The 18,759-nt window shown below is 35.0% G+C and overlaps 1 protein-coding gene across 4 annotated transcripts in view; it reads right to left on the reverse strand.

Annotated features, from left to right (window-relative positions):
- The window catches only part of CDK8 (cyclin dependent kinase 8), a 123,501-nt gene extending 108,737 nt beyond the window's left edge, over nt 1-14,764 (reverse strand). For 3 of the 4 annotated variants that reach the window (XM_074303614.1, XM_074303613.1, XM_074303612.1), the window contains exon 1: nt 14,560-14,764. In XM_074303614.1, the coding sequence (XP_074159715.1) occupies nt 14,560-14,687 (128 nt within the window). In that variant the 5' untranslated portion in view covers nt 14,688-14,764. The remainder of the gene's footprint in view (nt 1-14,559) is intronic. The other variant, XM_074303611.1, reaches the window with a different exon arrangement.
- Between the last annotated feature and the right edge of the window lie 3,995 nt (nt 14,765-18,759).

The following is an 18,759-nucleotide window of genomic DNA, read 5'->3' on the forward strand; positions in this document are numbered from 1 at the left end:
GCTGTGAAATTTGATGAATACAGAGAAGCATGGAAAGATCTATAATAACTGATGCAAAAGAGTAAAAAACAATACATTGCACACGACTACAACAGAAATGGAAAGAATTATACCCATGACCAAAAATAAATAAAGTATGGGTGTTGCAAAATTACAAAGAAGCTTAACTACAAAGAGAAATAAATATGAGAAGACATTCCCATATTACTTCTTTGTAGAGGTAGGAGGTCTAAAAGCTAATACACTGCATATATTTCAAGATTTTTTTCAATATATTGATCAGTTACACTGATTTTCCCCTCTTATTTTTTCTTTTGATCTTTCTTAAAATATTGTTTACTCTAAATCACTATTAATAGAGAAATGCAAATTAAGACAACTCTGAGATACCAATTCACATCTCTTAGATTGGCTAAAATAACAGGAAAAGATAATGATGAATGTTAGAGGGGATGTGGGAAAACTAGGATACTAATGCATTGTTGTTAGAGTTGTGAAATGATCCAACCATTCTGGAAAGCAATTTGGAACTAAGGCCAAATTGTGTCTACCCTTTGATCCAGCAGTATTGCTACTGGGCCTGTATCCCAAAGAAATCATAAAAAAGGGGAAAGGACTTATGTGTGCAAAAATGTTTATAGCAGCCCTTTTTTGTAATAATAAGGAATTAAAAATTGAGTGGCAATGTGGGGAATGGCTGAATAATTTACAGTATATCAACGTAATGACATATTATTGTTCTATAAGAAATGATTAACAAGCTGTAAATACATGAATTCATACCAACTAAAGTGAGCATGACCAAGAAAACATTGAACACAGTAACATAAAGATTATGTGATGATCAACTACGATAGACTCAGCTGTTCTCAGCAATCCGGCAATCCAAAACAATTATAATAGACTTGTGATAGAAAATGTCAGAGAGAGAACTATGGAAACTGAATGTGTATAGTATTTCCACTTTTTGTTGGCTTGATTTTTCTTTCTTGTAGATTTTGTTCTGGTCTGATTTTTCTTGAACAACACGACAAATATGGAAATCTATTTAAAAAGATTGCACGTGTTCAACCTATATCAGATTGTTTGCTGTCTTGGGGAATAGGGAGGAAAAGGAGGGAAGCAGAAAAAATTTGGAACATAAAGTCTTGCACAGGAACAAAGCCCAACTTTAAAATAAAAGTTAACAAGCAGCCTGGAAAAAATAAGCAAAAAAACAAAAAAGAATCTGATCTGGTGACAGGGAGAAGTCAATAATGTCAAAATGGCTTCAAAGGAATTTCAGGTTTAAAAAAACTGGAAGAGCTTTGTTTGTTGCTGTCTTTTTAAAAGGTTTTAAAATCAACTAAGTGAAGTAGAAAATTCCAATTAAGTACAAAATTGAAAATCATGAAAAATCAAAGCAGACATTTTAAAAATTGAACTAATAAATAAAACTAAGAGCTGTGTTTTTGAAGAAAAAACACCAGTAAGTTAAGTCATTGGTTAATTTGATTTAAAAAAAGAAAGGAAAATTAAATTACCAACATCAAAAAATGAAAACATTAGATTCACCAATGAAGAAGGAGTTAAAACAATTATTAAGAGCTATTTTGCCCAATTATATGCCTATAAATCCAACAATCTAAGTGATTTGGATAAATACAAAAATGCAAATTGTCTAAATTAATGGAGGAGGAAATGGAACACTTCAATAATCTCATCTTGAGTTACAAATAAACTTCCTAAGAAAAACTTCCCAGGATCAGATGGATTCACAATTCTCTGAAACATTTAAGGAACAATTAATTCTATTATTATATAAACTATTTGAAAAAATAGACAAAGGAATCTTATTCCTTTTACTATGCAAATATGGTGCTGATATCTAAACCAAGAAGAGGCAAAATAGAGAAAGAAAACTCTAAACCAATTTCCTTAATGAATATTGATGCAAACACACACACACACACACTCACACACACACACACACACACACACACACACACACACACACACACACACAAGCAAGGAGATTACTGTAATATATCATAAGGATAAAATACTATGACCAGATGGGATTTATAGCAGGAATGCAAATCTGAATCAATAATAGAAAAACTATCACTAATTTATTATATCAATAACAAAAGCCACAGAAATCCTATAATTCTCTCAATAAATGCAGAAAAGGCTTTTGACAAAATGTAACACACATTCCTATTTTAAAACACTAGGAGAACATAAGACTACATGCAGCTTTACTTATAACAGTTAAGTATTATCTACACAAAGCCATCAGCAAGCATTATCTATAAGGGAGATTAAACTAGAAGTCTTCCCAATAAGATCAGAGATGAAGCAAAAATGCCCATTATCACCACTATAATATTGTAGTGAAATGTTAGCTATAGCAGTAAGAGTAGAAAATGAAATTGAAGGTATCAGAACAGACAATGAGGAAACTAAAACTATTATTCTTTGCAAATGATATGATGGTATACTTAGAAAATTCCAGAAAATGAACTGAAAAAACTAATTGAAATAATTAACAATTTTAGCAAAGTTGCAGGATATAAAATAAACCATCATAAAATAAACTATCATCAGTACTTCTGCATATATTCAACAAAATCCAGTAGCAAGAGATAGAAAGAGAAGAGAAATTCCTCTTAAAATAATTGCAGACAATATAAAATACTTGGAATCTACTTGCCAAAACAAACCCAGGAACTACAGAACACAATTACACAACATTTACCACACAAAATAAAGTCTGATTTAAATAACTGGAGAAATATAACTTCATTGGCAGTGTCAATATAATAATGGCAATTTTACCTAAAATACAACTATATCAATCAAACTATCAAAAAATTATTTTATAGAGCAAGAAAAACAACTAAAGTAACCTAAAAAAAAAAAAAAAAAAAATCAAGAATGTCAAGAGAATTAATGAAAAAAAAAATGTATAGAAGGTGGTTTAGTTTTACTATCTATTCTAAGGGATCAAAATTTTACATGCACTATTTGGTTTCCTTAAAAACATTTTAATACATAACTTCATAAACATTATATAATATCCTAATTTTGAATAGTAATATAAAAAACAATTTACAACAAGAGCAACAACAAAATCCAACTCTTTTTAATTCCATAAACAATGACTTCAGAGAAGGATAAATTTATTTAAAACCCTAAGCAGGAATTCTTACCTTAGATTGTTCCCTTGTTAGAATTCAGACTCAGAGTCATTAGCCTTAGATTCTGAGTTTAAAAGCTTTAAATGAATAGAAGATGAATAATTACAGATTGTTTTATAATCCCACACAGGAAAGTGAACTTCATATTGTAATCAATTGTTGCTTTTATATCCAATATTAAGAAAGAACTTGAATCAAATTAAATGTCATTTTGGGTCAAATTTGATTCAGAAATCATTTTGATGTTGGGATTATTCTTTTTATTGTTATCAGTATTGTTTTTGCATGGGCAACTAGGTGACATAGTGGATAAAGTGCCCAATCCTGGACTCGGAAGACTTCAAATGTGATCTCAGACACTTATTTATGCAAAAAGAAAATTGTAGTTTAACAATTATAAAATATATATATAGTACACATATGTGTTTATGCATGGATATAGATAGATAGATAGATAGATAGATAGATAGATAGATAGATAGATCTCAATTTAAATCAGTGTTCTAGGCACTAAAAAAAAAAAAAAATTAAGAGTCGTAAGTAATTCAACTCCCTGGCATCAAGGCAGCATATCAAATATTTCTCCTCTAGGAAGTAACAAAGTATTTAACCTTTTTTTTATTATCTTAGAGCACTTTCCTAGATTTTAATGAAGAAACTAAGGCCCAGAGGTTAAGTGAGAAGCCTAAGGTCACAAAGCGAGTAAGTAACAACCATGGGAATTAAACTCAGATGTGCAGGATCAAAATTCATACTCTTTTCACTATATTATGATAACTCTCAACTCACAAAAAGTAGTTTTATAAGGTAATCATTGAAAAGGAAATGAAAATATTTTTTACTGGGGAGAAAGGGAGGCAGGCTTCTCTAAAATTCTTTCCCAAAGAGATAGAGAAAGCTTTGAAAAATTAGTAAAATTAGTCTATTAAAATGATCCAGTTCATCAAAGTTAAAGGGAAAGGTATTCTCCAAATAAAGTATAGCCTAAAATACAGCTCAAAGAAAAAGGTATAATAATCTGTCAAAGGAATGAATAAATTTGACAGATAAAACAAAATAAAGCAAAAAAAGGCCTGATGCATAGAGGACCCAAGAACAGGGCAATCAGATAAATCAACTTCAAACAGTAAAAAAATCTTGGCAAAAAGATATTCCCAAAACTGACATGGCATAAATTCAAAACAACAGGTGACAAACTTCTCTAAAAAGGGTAGGAATTGGGAAAGGGAAAAATTAGAATTTCAATATCTTAACATCAACAAAAAGGAGGAGGGGGAGAAATCAGAGAATCAACCAACAAGCATTTATTAATTACCAAGTGCTAGGAACCAGGTTAAGTTTTAAGAATACAAAGACAAAAATCTCATCAGTGCCTTAACAGATGTCTCAGTGGAAACAAATTAGACACACGGAAGTAATATAAAATATAGCCAAAGTAAAGTCAAAAATTCCAAAGGGCTGGACAATAAGACTAAATCTTAAAAAGGGAGGAGGGAGGAAGGAAATATAGAAAGGGAAGAAAAAAAAAAGAAAAGAAAAGAAAAGAAAACAAGTAATCAAAAGTGCTTTAATGCAGGTACAATCCCCAATCTTACAAATTATAAAAGTTTGTTTGTAATTATTCTATAGAAACAATGTTAATAAACAGTGATCCAGTTCTCAGCCTTCAGTCTCTTATTTAACTCAGTTCAAGAACTCCAATAGTGCAGAAATTTTTATTATTTCTAAGCAGAAAATTTTTAAGAGGAAAATCACCTCAATTCCCAAGTAGGAATTTGGGGCAACAAAAGACAGCCCTACTATCTAAAATGATGTCCTACCACATTTACTCAAATTCCATGGAAGAAAAGATTTCTCTTCCCCATCCCAGTATAGTCTCAATTCACCCTTCTTCTATTCTGGGAATATCAAAAAGAACTGCCTTGTATCTAAATTACTATTCTTAAATAGGATGCTTATAAGTAGGAGGCTATGACCCTGTGATAGAAAACTATTAAACTTCAGAGAGACCTTAATTGAATGTAAACAAAAAAGGGCTTTGACAGAAAATTAAGAGACAAACTCCTGAGGATAAGAGGCAGGAATCAAGAAATGCAGAATACCTTGCATGAACTAAACTTTTAGAGTTTATTCAAATGAGTTTGAAACTTATTGAATAAAATACCACAGTAAGAAATCACAAAAATGAAACATACAAAGAGGCATGGGAAGACTGACACAAAGTAAAGAAAATTCACTTTGTCATAATCATGACATATATTTATATTGTGAATATAAATATATATCATGATTATGACAAAGTGAATGGAAACAAAATAAAAATGAATTTTGGGTAGTTTGTCCTCTAAAAGACCAGAATGTACCTCCTATCAATCACTGTTTACCAAAACAGCACAGAACACAACATATACTGTTGTATATGCCTGATGTATTGGTTTGTTTTGCTAAGCTGTTTGCTTTTATTACTCTCATTAGTTCTAATTATAATAGTTAATATTAATACCTATTTGTGCTAGGCACTGTTCTGAAAGCTTTACAAATATTTTATTTTATTCTCACAACAATATTAGGTAATAGGTTCTTTATTATACCCATTTCACAGTTGAGGAAACTGAGACAAATAAAGGATAATTAATTTGTTCAAGATGACACAACTAATACTTGTTTGAGGCCTGATTTGAATCTAGGACTTCCATTCTCTATGCCCACTGTACCACCCATTGCACTCCTTCTTCTTTATGGTGATGTTTAACCCTCTTGGTAGAGGAGTGAGAAATATATTGGAACACATTGATAAAACAAAAGGTATCAGTAAAATAAATTTTTAAAAAGACCAACTTTGTGAGAAGCTAGTCTGCAATAATATATATAAAAACCACTATCTACCAGGTAGCAAAAATTGCTCTGGGGGGAAAAAAAATACATGACCCATATATCTAAAAGGTAATTTACTGTAATTTAGTTTGCCATTCTCCTCTGCTTCAATAAATAAATAAATAAATAAGCAAATAAATAAATAAGTAAATAAAGTAATGGCCACAAAACAAAATAGCACAGTTGCACAAGAAATATCTTAACATAATTAATAGCTAGGGAAGGTAGATATTCTCAACTGTAAAAAGGTATAATGTGTTGAGGAAATCTTGGAAGTATAGAATCTCACTCTCAGAAATCTAGCATGAATTTATTCTAAAACATTCCCTACCTGTGGGCAATTTTAACTTCTATATTTCTCTAGATGTATTCATTACCTTCTGACCCAGCCTGTTGCAATTTTTTTTTTTTTTTGGAAGCTCCAGTTAAAGTTTTTCTTCCTATTTTCTTCAAGCTTCCCTGAAGCTTCCATCTATTATACCTAGTTCTGCCCCCTAAAGCAAAGCAGAATAAATATAATCACATTTCTACTATATGATATTTCATATACTTGAAATAGTAATTTCCATCTATTACTGATTCTTCTCTAGGTTAAACATTCCCAATTCCTCCAATCAATTTTTACAGCACTACTTCAATTCCCCCTCATAATCCAGAATAACCAACAATGGATGAGGTCCAGTTTATTAATACAGCTGTCTAATAATAAAATGTAATATAGGAGTAAGTGCTAATAATGTGGGAAGAAAGGCCTCTTCAAGGAGGTGCCACTTGAATTTAGCCTTCAAAGGAGCTAAAAAATTCCAAGAAACAAAGGTAAGGAAGGAGAGCACTCCAGGAAGGGAGCAGGCTGTACAAAAGCAGAGAATGGAATTTCATGTAATGGGAATAGAAAGTATGTCCATCTGGCTAGAGAGGAAATAAGGTAAAATATGCCTGGAAAGATAAGAAGTAAAGAGTTTTAATAACAAATAATATAGAAATTAACAGAGAGCATTGAAGTTTCTTAAATTAGGGAGTAGGCATGACGAGATATTAGAAGTGATCATTTGGAAGCCATATGGTTGAAGAGAAGACTGAAACACTTTTGTAATAGTTCAAGAGATGGTAAAGGTGTAGGTGATCTCAGCGTGAATGGAGAGAAAGGGAGAGATCCCAAATATATTGTAGAGATAGAATAAGACTTAGCAACTGATTAGATACTAAGGGTGAAAAAGCAGAATATCAAGAATGACTTGATGACCCTAAATGTCATGACAACCTGGGCAATTAGAAGCATAGAAGTTCACTTAACAGAAATAAAGTTAAAAAGAAGAGTGAGCCAATTGATAAATGATCAAAGGATATGAACAGACAATTATCAGATTATGAAATGAAACTATTTACAGTCATATGAAAGAGTGTTCCAAATCACTACTGATCAGAGAAATGCAAATTAAGACAACGCTGAGATAACACTATACACCTGTCAGATTGGCTGAGATAACAGGAAAAAATAATGAGGAACGTTGGAGGGGATTGCAGGGAAAACTGGGACATTGATACATTGTTGGTGGAGTTGTGAATGAATCCAACCATTCTGGAGAGCAATCTGGAATTATGCCCAAAAAGTTATCAAACTGTGCATACCCTTTGATCCAGCAATGCTACTGCTGGGCTTATATCCCAAAGAAATACTAAAGAAGGGAAAGGGACCTATATGTGCCAAAATGTTTGTGGCAGCCCTTTTTGTAGTGGCTAGAAACTGGAAAATGAATGGATGCCCATCAACTGGAGAATGGTTGGGTAAATTATGGTATATGAATGTTATGGAATGTTATTGTTCTGTAAGATATGTCCAGCAGGATGAATACAGAGAGGCTTGGAGAGACTTACATGAACTGATGCTGAGTGAAATTGAGCAGAACCAGGAGATCACCATACACTTCAACAACAATACTGTATGAGGATATATTCTAATGGAAATGGATATCTTGGGCAAAGAGAAGATTTAATTCAGTTCCAATTAATCAAAGGGAGGGAAGGGAAAAGTTGGAACAAAAGTGAATACAAGCGATAATGTTGTAAAAAATTATGCAGGCATATGTTCTGTCAATAAAAAGTTATAATTAAAAAAAAAAGAAGAGTGAGTTTAAGGGGAAAGATATTGGGCTAATTTAATTTGAGATTTTGTTTAATTTGAGATGCCTATATACCAGTTAAATGGAGATACTTGAAGGAATGGGGTTAAAAGTTCAAAAGTTTAGGGATGAATATATAGGTCTGGAGGCCATCAGCTTAGTGATAATTAATAAATAAAATGAAACCTAATTAAGATCACAGAGAGATAGGAGAAAAAAAATGAAAAAAGAGAGAGAGAGAGAGAGAGCAGAATGGGAGGAGAAAGAGAGCAAGAGTTTAGGGCATGGAGATCAGGACAAGCATAAAAATACAAAAATGAATTCTGGAAAAATGTGGGTCAGATTGGAAAGAACAGAATCAGGAGAAAGCAGTGTTAGGAAAATCCAGGAAAAAGAGCCTATCTAAAAAGAGGAAATGCTCAACAGGATCCAAACACTGTGGAGAAATAAAAAAACAAAAATAAAACAAAAACACAAGAACTGAAAGAGAAAAGGCCACTATATTTAGCAATTAGGATTGTTGGTAATCTTAATGAGAGTTGTTTTAATCAAGTGGGAAAGTCAGAAACCAGAACTGAGTGGAAAAGTAGCATGTATAGGATACAAATGTCAAATGAATGAAGATTTTGTTGTTCAGTTATTTTTCATTCGAGTCCATTTTTTTATGACCCCATTTGGAGATTTCTTGGCAAAGATGCTGGAGTGATTTGTCATTTCCTTCTCCAGCTCATTTAACAGATGAGGAGAACTGAGGCAAATTGGGGGTGGAGGGAAAGATTAAGTGACTTACCCAGAATCACAAAGCTAAGTATCTGAGACCAAATTTGAATTGAAGATAATAGCTTTTTCTATTAGATGGAAAAGGAAAAAGATACAGGACAAAATCTGAAGAGGATATCAAGATAAAATAAAGATTCACTACAAATAGTTATGGAACTATTTGGAATGAATCAAATAATTAAGGAATGTATTGGTCATAAGACAAAACTTTAAACAGAAATCATCTATTGATGATCAACAAGAAGTAGAATGGAAAGAGAATTTGAATGGGAATAAGTCTGATTCTGTCACTTGTCTTCTCTACATAATCCTAAACAAGCCACTTTCCCTCATTTATAAAATGAGAGGGGCTAACAATAATATGTAAAATCTCCAGCTCCAGCTCTACAAGATGATTAAAATAATTTTTAAGGTTCCCTCCAGCTCTTATGAATTATAAGTTTACATCTATACTTCAAGGACCTATAATTTAATCAGTTATGGTGCTTCCTCCACTAATATAAATCACAACCCTTCTGTACTTCCTCTCTGAATTGTGTGCCAGGTAACTCACCACTTTATAGCCAATCCTTAAAAGATATAAAGTTTGTCAACAAGTTCCTATCCAAAGCTCTTTCAGAATGGTACATCCTCTAAGAGACTATATGCTACTATCAAAGCCTTGGTGAGCCATGGTTACATTTATTAACATAACAATTTTTTTTTTTAAATCCAACATATATGGAAAAGTTGAAAATTAGGGGGAGGGATAATCTAAGAGACAAACTCCCTGAGAAGACAGGAAGAGAAAAGACCACAGAAACATTACCAAAAAATTCCCCAAAACTAGAGCAAAAGAGGAGAGGAAGCTCAGAACAAATGGCCTCGATTTTTTCAGGAAAACAAAACGTCATCTGATGAAAGGGAGGGGCTATGACAGCATAGAAGGCTTAAGAAAAGATGATATGGAATAGACACACTGTGGCAAATGTGACAGTAAATCAAGAAGAGTAAAAACATTACAATGCAGCAGTTAGAGCACAGTTGAGATTGAAAAACATAAATATGTAATAGAGCCAGTCTATTAAAGTTTTGATTTCCTCTAGTTGCACTGAATAGGAAAAGAGATATCTTGCAATCTAGAAAGGAATGAGTAACAGTGCAATGGAAAATGCAATGACCCTGGAGTCTTAAGCTGTGAGTTCAAATCCTATGTTAACACTTGGATAGTTTGTTTCACTTCTCTGAACCAAGTATGTAAAATGAGGTTACTCCAAATGGTCAGCCCCTTGAGGTCCCTTCCAACTCTAGATCTATCAATCATTCAATCAGTAAACATTGCCTGCTATGTGCCAGAAACTGATAAATGTTAGGAAAACAAAAAGAAACAAAAGATAGTCACTATCCTCAAAAAATTCTTAAGATCTGTGACCTATGACCCTACATTAAATTAATGGGGCAAGGGGACTTAAGGGTCCAATGTAAAAATCAGACTGCTTAACAATGGGGTTGAGAAATGCAGACTTTTTTAAAAGGATATTTCTAGGTGCTGTTATACTTCCATTTGATTGGCTCATGAAGCAAGAGTCAAGCAAATGAATCACTAAGTAACAACAAAAAGCATTTAGTTACCAAGTCCTAAATTTAAAGGATCCCAGGGCAGCCTCTAAAAAACTCAATGGCAGCACCAAGCATGTTGTTTTTTTTTTCCCCAGCCACCAGTGCAAAGAAATATCAATTCCAGATTTCAGAAATGCTATTTACCAGATTGCTAATAATTAGTAAACAGGTATCCACTTCTTCCTGGAAGTTAGCAATAATAGCCAATGCCCCAATATGAAACTAAAGTTATCATGGACATAAAATAGAAGATAGTTATGCAAGGCTAACTACAGGATTCCTCATAAAATCCCAAATTTAACAGCTGTTGAATTTTATGTCACCTTGCAAAAAAGTTTTACTTTGTATGCACTAAATTTTATACTTTTTAAAAAATCTTAAGTTTTCTTTTTCCACTAGAATTTATAATTTTCTGTCTTAAACTAATTTACCTTCACCAAAATGGTTTTTGATTTTAAAGAAATAAGTAATTAACATAATGGTTCTAATCATAAGAATTTCAAGAAGAGTTGAAGAACACATAAGAATATATATACCAGTTTACTAAATCCAAGTACATGGCTAAGAAAAAGCAGATAATTGTTTTAGGCAATATACATGTTTATGTACACATACACACACACACATATATATATATACACATGCACACATATTTTCCATCAAGCAGAAAGAATATTAAATCTTCCAAGAACAATTTAACTCTGAATATTCACATTAATGCTATTATATTAAATTATAAGTAGCTCTACTAATCTTCAAAAATACCATGAAGGAATTTTTTTTAACATATGCTCAACTAAAAAAAAAAAAAAAACTTTGAATTATGTGATAGTTACTTTCTCAGGAAACTCATAGAGATAAGGCAATCTACTAAAAGAAATATGTTGGGAGATGAATCATAAATTACATTTTAAATCCTTTAAAGGATTTAGTTCAGCCTTTTAAGGATTTAGTTCAGCCTTTTAAACCCCACAAACTGTGAATGTCTACTGCACATATTCCCACGTTTTTCAAACAAAATCGATTTAGTTGCCTAAACTTTATACAAAGTACATGCAATTGACTTCAGAAGAAGCCACTCCCAGAGTTGGTACCCAGACAGAAAGAACACTTTCTATCTTATTTATATTGACAATGGTCATTAATTTCAAGGTTTACTGTGCACTTGTGTAACACAAACACTTGAACTCTTTTGGAGATTACCTAAAACTAACTCAATAAGTAGTTCTTTACTCTAAAATATATATTAACACATTAAAGAATTTTTTATTTGCTTCACTATTATATTAGTCCCCAAAATCCAAACTTAACAGATTATGTTTAATTTAAACAACTTGGTCACATGATAGAATGGTGACACAAATTTAGAATATATTTCATTCCAAAAAAGTGTGATCACTGAAAGAAATCCTTGAAGATTTGCTTTAGAGAAGATAGGTACACAATTTTTTGAAATTTACTTGGTCATAAGAATAATCTGATATAGTTACTAGATTTAATTCTAATTACATTAACAGGTGTTAAAATAACTAAACAAAATTAGTTTCATTTTATTGTACACAATAATGATAAAATTTCACAACAAAATGCACTTTCTCAAATTTACTCCTATCATTTGCTGAATTCCAGGATCAGGATGAAAGTTGTAAAATATGCAAATGTTAATCAATATAAAAAATAAAAATTACTTAATCATCTTTATTTTATTAGAAAATTTCACAACTATAGAATCTGCATCTCCAAGATCAAAGGGAATTATATACATTACTTTAAACAAATATAAAATAAAAAGATAATTTCAGAAACACAGTACTATACTTTGCCAGAAGAAGCCAAAAAGGAAAAAAAGACTTCTGGAAAATTGAAATAGGCTAAAACCTGAAATTCAATACATTTTTAAATGCTCATCATATACACAAAAGGAAACTCAAACAATTTCAAATAAAGATTTCCTTTAGAAAATACAAATTTCTTTTGTTACAATAATTTAAAATAAAAAACAAAGCATTCTTTTAAAACTTTTAAAATTATGACAATGTTTGTATTATTTTTAAAACAACTTAAATTAAAACATGATAATGAGAAAAACAAGTCGAAAAGCATCTTCTTCAAAGAGAGTAATACATTTGATTTAATAAAATGTGTAATCATAATTACAGCCACAAATTTGCATATTTATATGAGCTTTGCATATTTATATGAGTATACATTGGCAATGTTTGAAAATGTAACTGGTTTCCAGTTAATTTATACTCACTAAAATTTTATAAAATGAACCACAATTTGATCAAAACAACCTTATTTTTTAATTTCCTGGAGTTCAAAATTTTATGAATTTCTGGAGAGAAGCTTTTGGAAAAATGTCTTTGAAAATAAATCAAGCATGATTTGTAAAATGAATATACTCTTTAGTGAAAAATCTAATTAGACAATAGAGCAAGCAACATTTCCATAAACTGATTCCTCAAATGTCATTGGACTGACCATTCTTTTTTTTAAAGGGTGAAGGGGAATGGAGGAGAAAATATTAAATAAACTCAATAAATAGCATCAAATTTTTAAATTCCTCCAGATTGATTGCAGATGCATAAAAAGCTTTACTGTTACAAAAAGCTGCTAAAGCATATATCTAAAAAAGTAACTAAGGCACTTTTTCTCAGGGGCTTTCTGTTTCACCTTTTTTTGAAAGAAATCTCAATAAAGGTAAGAAAAATGTTGAATTAGGAATTTTCTCTTCAATATCCAGAATACTCAAATTGTTTTGAATTGTTAAAATACTCAAAGAGGAGCTTTGTCAAATGCTTCATATTTCTGTGCTGACATTCCTGATTGATCCATCACATCCTGCTTTCCAATTAAAAAAAAAAAAAGTTGGCTTAATTTTAATGTTAAGTAGTAAATAGCCAAAACGATGGGAATATGCAAGTATTCCTATGTTGATTTTTTAATAAATTCCAAAGATTATGTAACAGGACTTGAACAGTCTCTTCCCAACAATTCTAAGTGGAATGCAGGCTAGGAGCATATTTATGTAAAAGAAAACAAGAAACTTATCAAATATATTTTTCTTCCCAACTGACAATTGTTTTCTCTTTTGTCAATGTTATAAAATATTCTATCTACTGACAAAGGGTAAGGAGAGTATTTCACTTGTCATTTTGAGGAGCTATATTCAGAGGATTACCAGTCATAGATTTAATTAAGTTATGAAGAGAAAAAGATTTTTTTTTTCTCTCAAGTAAATGGACTATTTAAAGTTCACTTCCAGCTAAGCATACAAGACAGTCCCTGTCTGTCACTAGTCTTTTCCCCACCACCCACCCTGCACCAAACCCCCATTGTTCTACGTAAAAACTCACCGCTTCTCTATGGGCTAATGAAATCTAAATGGCAAGTGCCACATACACATAGGAGAGGATCACAGTAATCAACTCACGCTATCAACATTTACTTGCCCCCTTCCTTCCAAAAAAATGAAGTCCTTATTTAAAAACCATTACAAACTGCTTAAAGGGGAGGCGAGAGGATCAGAGAGAAAGGATCCCAGCTGCCCCTAAACTGCACCACTCTCCAGACTGATGGATGTCACTCGGAGGGGGATGGTAAAGTCCCCAGAATGGTAACCACCAGCGTAATGCAACTTATAAAATCCATTTCGCCGTCCTTAGACTAGAAGCTCTCGGGCTGAAACCCTTTTTTCGAAAAGCAAAGCACCCTAAGAGTAGCGTCCCCGGTCCCTAATTTGCTCCCCCACCCCCCACTCCCAGTGGAAATTCACACAGGCAGCACCTGGTATTCCTGGCTATTCCTCGCTCACTGGCTATTTTCTCACAGAGCCGGCTAATGGGAACGAGGAAGGATGAGAAGAGTGAGAGAAGGGGACACTGGACAGGCCAGCGGGGGGTCGCTGCCCCCCCCACCCCCACCCCTGCCCGTCCCTCCCCCCGGCCTGCGGGAGCGCACCCGGACGGGCACGCACCAGGGCACACGCACGGCCCACTCACCCATCTTTCCTCTTGGCTTTGTAGACGTGACCGTAAGTGCCTCGGCCAACTTTGCAGCCCTCGTATTCAAACAGGTCCTCTACCCGCTCCCGCTCGCTGCTGAGCTTCACTTTGAAGTCATAGTCCATTGTCACAGCCTCCGGGCGGGCGGGCGGGGGGCCGAGGCTCCGGGGCCGGGGTCAGGGTCAGGGTCGGGGTCGGGGCCGGGGTCCGGGGGGGGAGCAGAGGCAGCCGCGGCCCCCGGGATCCCGCCCGCTTCACGCCCGCCGGCGGCGGCACCACCCCGGCTGATGCAGGAAAAGGAGGAGGAGGCCCCACGCCGAAGCCGGGGACATCCAGCGGAGAGGAGAGAGACGGGGCGAGAGACGGAGCCGGGGACGCTCTCACCCGGGAAGGGGAGCGAAGGGGCCGGGGCCGGGGCCGGGGCCCGGAGCCGGAGCCGCTCTCGGTCCGCGTCTCCGGGTTGGTTGGGGCGGCGGCGGCTGCAGCTGCAGCCACTCTCTTCTTCCTCGCCTTCTTCCTCCTCTCCCTCACACACTCACTCCCTCTCTCACCCACTCACACACACACTCACCCACTCACACACGCAAGCACACTCCCCCAGAGAGGCACAGCACCAGCACAACAGCCGGTATCTCCACACACACAGACACACTCACACACACGCGCACACACACACGCATACACACAAACACACACAGAGGGAGAGAGAGGACGAGCGAGACCTGAGGGGAGGGGGAAATCACTGAACGCGGCCGCAGCTGTCGCAAAAAAACGTCGCAAACCCTCAGGTTCCCTTCTCCTCCTCCTCCTCCTGCTTCTCTTCCTCCTCCCCCGCCTCGACAGCTCTAGACCTCAGAGCTCGCTGCCCCTCGCGGCGACACCCGAGCCTCACAGAGCCGGTGGGGTGAGAGTGTGAGGCAGCCGGCAAACCCCAGCTGCGGCCGGGCCGACCACGTGGACTCCTTCAAGCCGCGGGGACTACGACTCCCAGCAAGCAGCAGGCTCCTCCCTCCTGTCCGGCTCCCACCCCCTTTCGTGACTCCGCCCAGAAAGGAAGTTTTTGTTGTTTGCTGGGATTTGTAGTCTTCGAAAGGATTCTGTGTCCGGACAGAGCTGGAAGAAGCCCTAAAAGGAAGGAAGTGGGCATTTATTTAGTAGTATCTGCCAATGCGCTTTACAGATAGGAACCATATCATTTAATTCTCACAACAAAACGGGGATCATAACAGCACCTACTTCTTAGAATCGTTGTGAAGAACAACTGAGATGAGATGTGTAAAGGTTCCGTGGCGCTTTTGAGATATCTCCAAAGCTTCCACAGAGCGCCTGGCACACAGGAAGCGATGTAAATTATTATCCCCACTTAACAACTGATGAAACTGAGGCAGGCCGAAGTGAAGGGGTTTGCCCAGTCACAGAGCTAATAAACGTCTGCGGCTGGATTTGCACTCAGGTCTTCCTGCCTCTAGACCGAATGCTTTATCGACTGAGCTAGTCTGCTGTCACTCAGGACCGCAGAGATCGCACTTTACAGATGAGGGAAGTAAGGTCCGGTGTCTTGCCCAATGCAGAGCCAAACCTGTCCCAGGTATTTCCTACCTATGTGTGACCCTGGGTAAGTCGCACTTTCTCAGTGCCTGTTTTCCGTTTAAAAAAAAAAAAAAAAAAAAAAAAAAAGGCTGAATTCCGCGGCTCTGTGTTTTCTTTCAGCTCTAAATCTGTATTCCTATGAATCAAAATAAAATGAAAGGTCATAGTCTGTTATTATAGTTATGATAGCTTACCAAGCTATTATCGTTATTATAGTTTACCAAAAGCATTCCTAAAAACCAGCCCGGCAAGGTTGGTAGTGCAAATACTGTTTGTTTTTTTATAGTTAAAGAATCTGAAGCTCACTCTTGTGCCATACTAATGTGATGTAATCCTGTCTTCATGAAGTCTGTGCCGTGGAGCACGATATCTGGAAGTTTCCCCAGCTAGAGAAAGGCTGATGATACGGCGAGCACCACTGAGGATTATTTCTCCTTTTTAGAGACCATCGTGGCTATTTATATGGAGACTCCGAACCAATCAAAGGACTTGTTGATGAATTTTTCAGCCACAGCACCCTATCAACAATTCTTAGTCCTGTGCTGCCCCCTTCTGCTTTTACTGTGAAGGTGACACAGTTGTGGGAAAAGAACAAGCTGGGCTATGAAGCGCAAAACTCAGGTGTGTTCATACACGGAATGTCAGATCCTTATGTAGTGGAGCTGAATCAGCAGTTTTGACTTTTCCCTATTGAAAGAATCCGAAGACAAAGAAAGCTGTGGATCACACATTCTTAGTGGAAAGGCGCCTAAAGTAGCCGGTCTAACAGGATTAGATGTTATTTTGTATCAAGAGGTGACAAGAAAGATCACAGGACATTCGATTACCTTATATGGAAGTGCGCAAGATAAATTAATGTGAAAATGTCACCATGAAATCATTGTATTTTATACATCAATGTTATTGCAGCAGATTGAGAAGTAAAGAAATTTTGCAAGTTCTTCCAAATTAAAAATTCATATATTTTGATACACAGTAATATAAACACAAACATGAACATGAAATAATTATCCAAGAACAGACAAAATATATTTCAGGAGTAAGGGATGAAAAAAGACAAAGAAGTCCCACAATATATACATCATGAGTACTTTCTTAGAGAAATGATTTGGAAAGCACTGGACATGGTGAGCACCAGATAATATCACCAAAAATTTTAAATGATTATATTTTAACAAATAAAAAACAATTTGTAATTGATATGGCAGCCATTACTAAATCAGCACTCTGAGAAGAGTCAACCACTAACTTCTTAGATCAAAGATTAAAATTAATATGAAACTAGATGAAAGAATAAAAATTAGAAAAAGTAGTTCAATTTTAAGTGAGCTCCAACTTATTTAAATAAGTTTTGACACATAAAAATAGAAAAGATATAAAGAAATAAAATGATCACAATTTCATACCAAAGCATAACTAAGTCAATTGTCAATTAAAGAAACTGAAAATCACCTCAGGTGTCAAATACTGAGACCTTTTTAACAAGCAAAGATGTCAGCCAATGGCAGAGCCAAATTAGTATATAAAGTTCTTTATATGACCTTATAGAAAAGAACATAGGGAGATTATGAATAGTATCACCTCATATAATAGAAGCAACAAAGAAAAATAAGTTTAAATAAAAAGGGGTGGAAAACCAAACTAAAATAAAGTTATCCTAAGTCTATTTAGCAATGAAACTAAAAGGTGAACATCAAGTTGATGAAAGATATCTAATGGGATGCTAGCACATGTACAGATAACGTCAATTTGCTAAGATAGCATCTCTCAGCATGGAGAGAATTTAGGTTATGCTTCATGAAGATTGGGGTATGTCTATAGACATTATGCACTGGACTACGCTGTAGTTTGGAAAAGCATTTTTTTCATTGACTGTATAATAAGAACTATTGGTGTTTTTTAAATGGCCAGAGTCAGCATCAACTGAGGATTCCAGCATTCATATCTGAGAGATCAAGGTGACTCCTTCACTAATAGCTCCTTATAAGAGAACTCTGCTGTAAAGGGGAAGGGCCTTCCCTCATTTCCCCATACCCCAGGCCAATTAAAGATTCTATTTTCTGTACCTAGAAAAGAATGAACAAAAAGATAAAACTCTAGGCTGTTTCCTAGGATGATATAATAGATGTTTATAGCTCTTTTTACATTCAGATGCAAATGTTACATGGATATGCTATTCCAGAAGTAGAGAAGATATAAAAGACAACACGAACAAGTATATACAGAACATATGCTAGAAATAGGGCATTTTTAGTTCATTGAGGGATTGAAATCAAAGGAGGGGAAGATGCCAAAGGAATAGAGGAAAAATCACTTAATGCAAAAAACAAAAACAAAAACAAAAAAAAACTAAGTGAACATAGAATCAAAAATATAGATTTAGAGATGAAAGTGATCTTCAATAACTATTGACCAATATGCCTAATTTCACATCTATATAAAATTTTTATGAAAATAATGCATTTACAAATTAATAAGGGACCTTTTGGTGAGATTAGAAGGAAACCAGCAAATTCACAAGAAATATTCACAGTGGACTTTGCTATTATGTACTTTGCTGAGGGGAGTCTACAAAATCTCATTTATCATAAATTTTAAAAAACATTT

The sequence above is a fragment of the Sminthopsis crassicaudata genome, chromosome 3 (genome assembly GCF_048593235.1).
Source record: "Sminthopsis crassicaudata isolate SCR6 chromosome 3, ASM4859323v1, whole genome shotgun sequence".
In the NCBI taxonomy this organism is placed as follows: domain Eukaryota; kingdom Metazoa; phylum Chordata; class Mammalia; order Dasyuromorphia; family Dasyuridae; genus Sminthopsis; species Sminthopsis crassicaudata.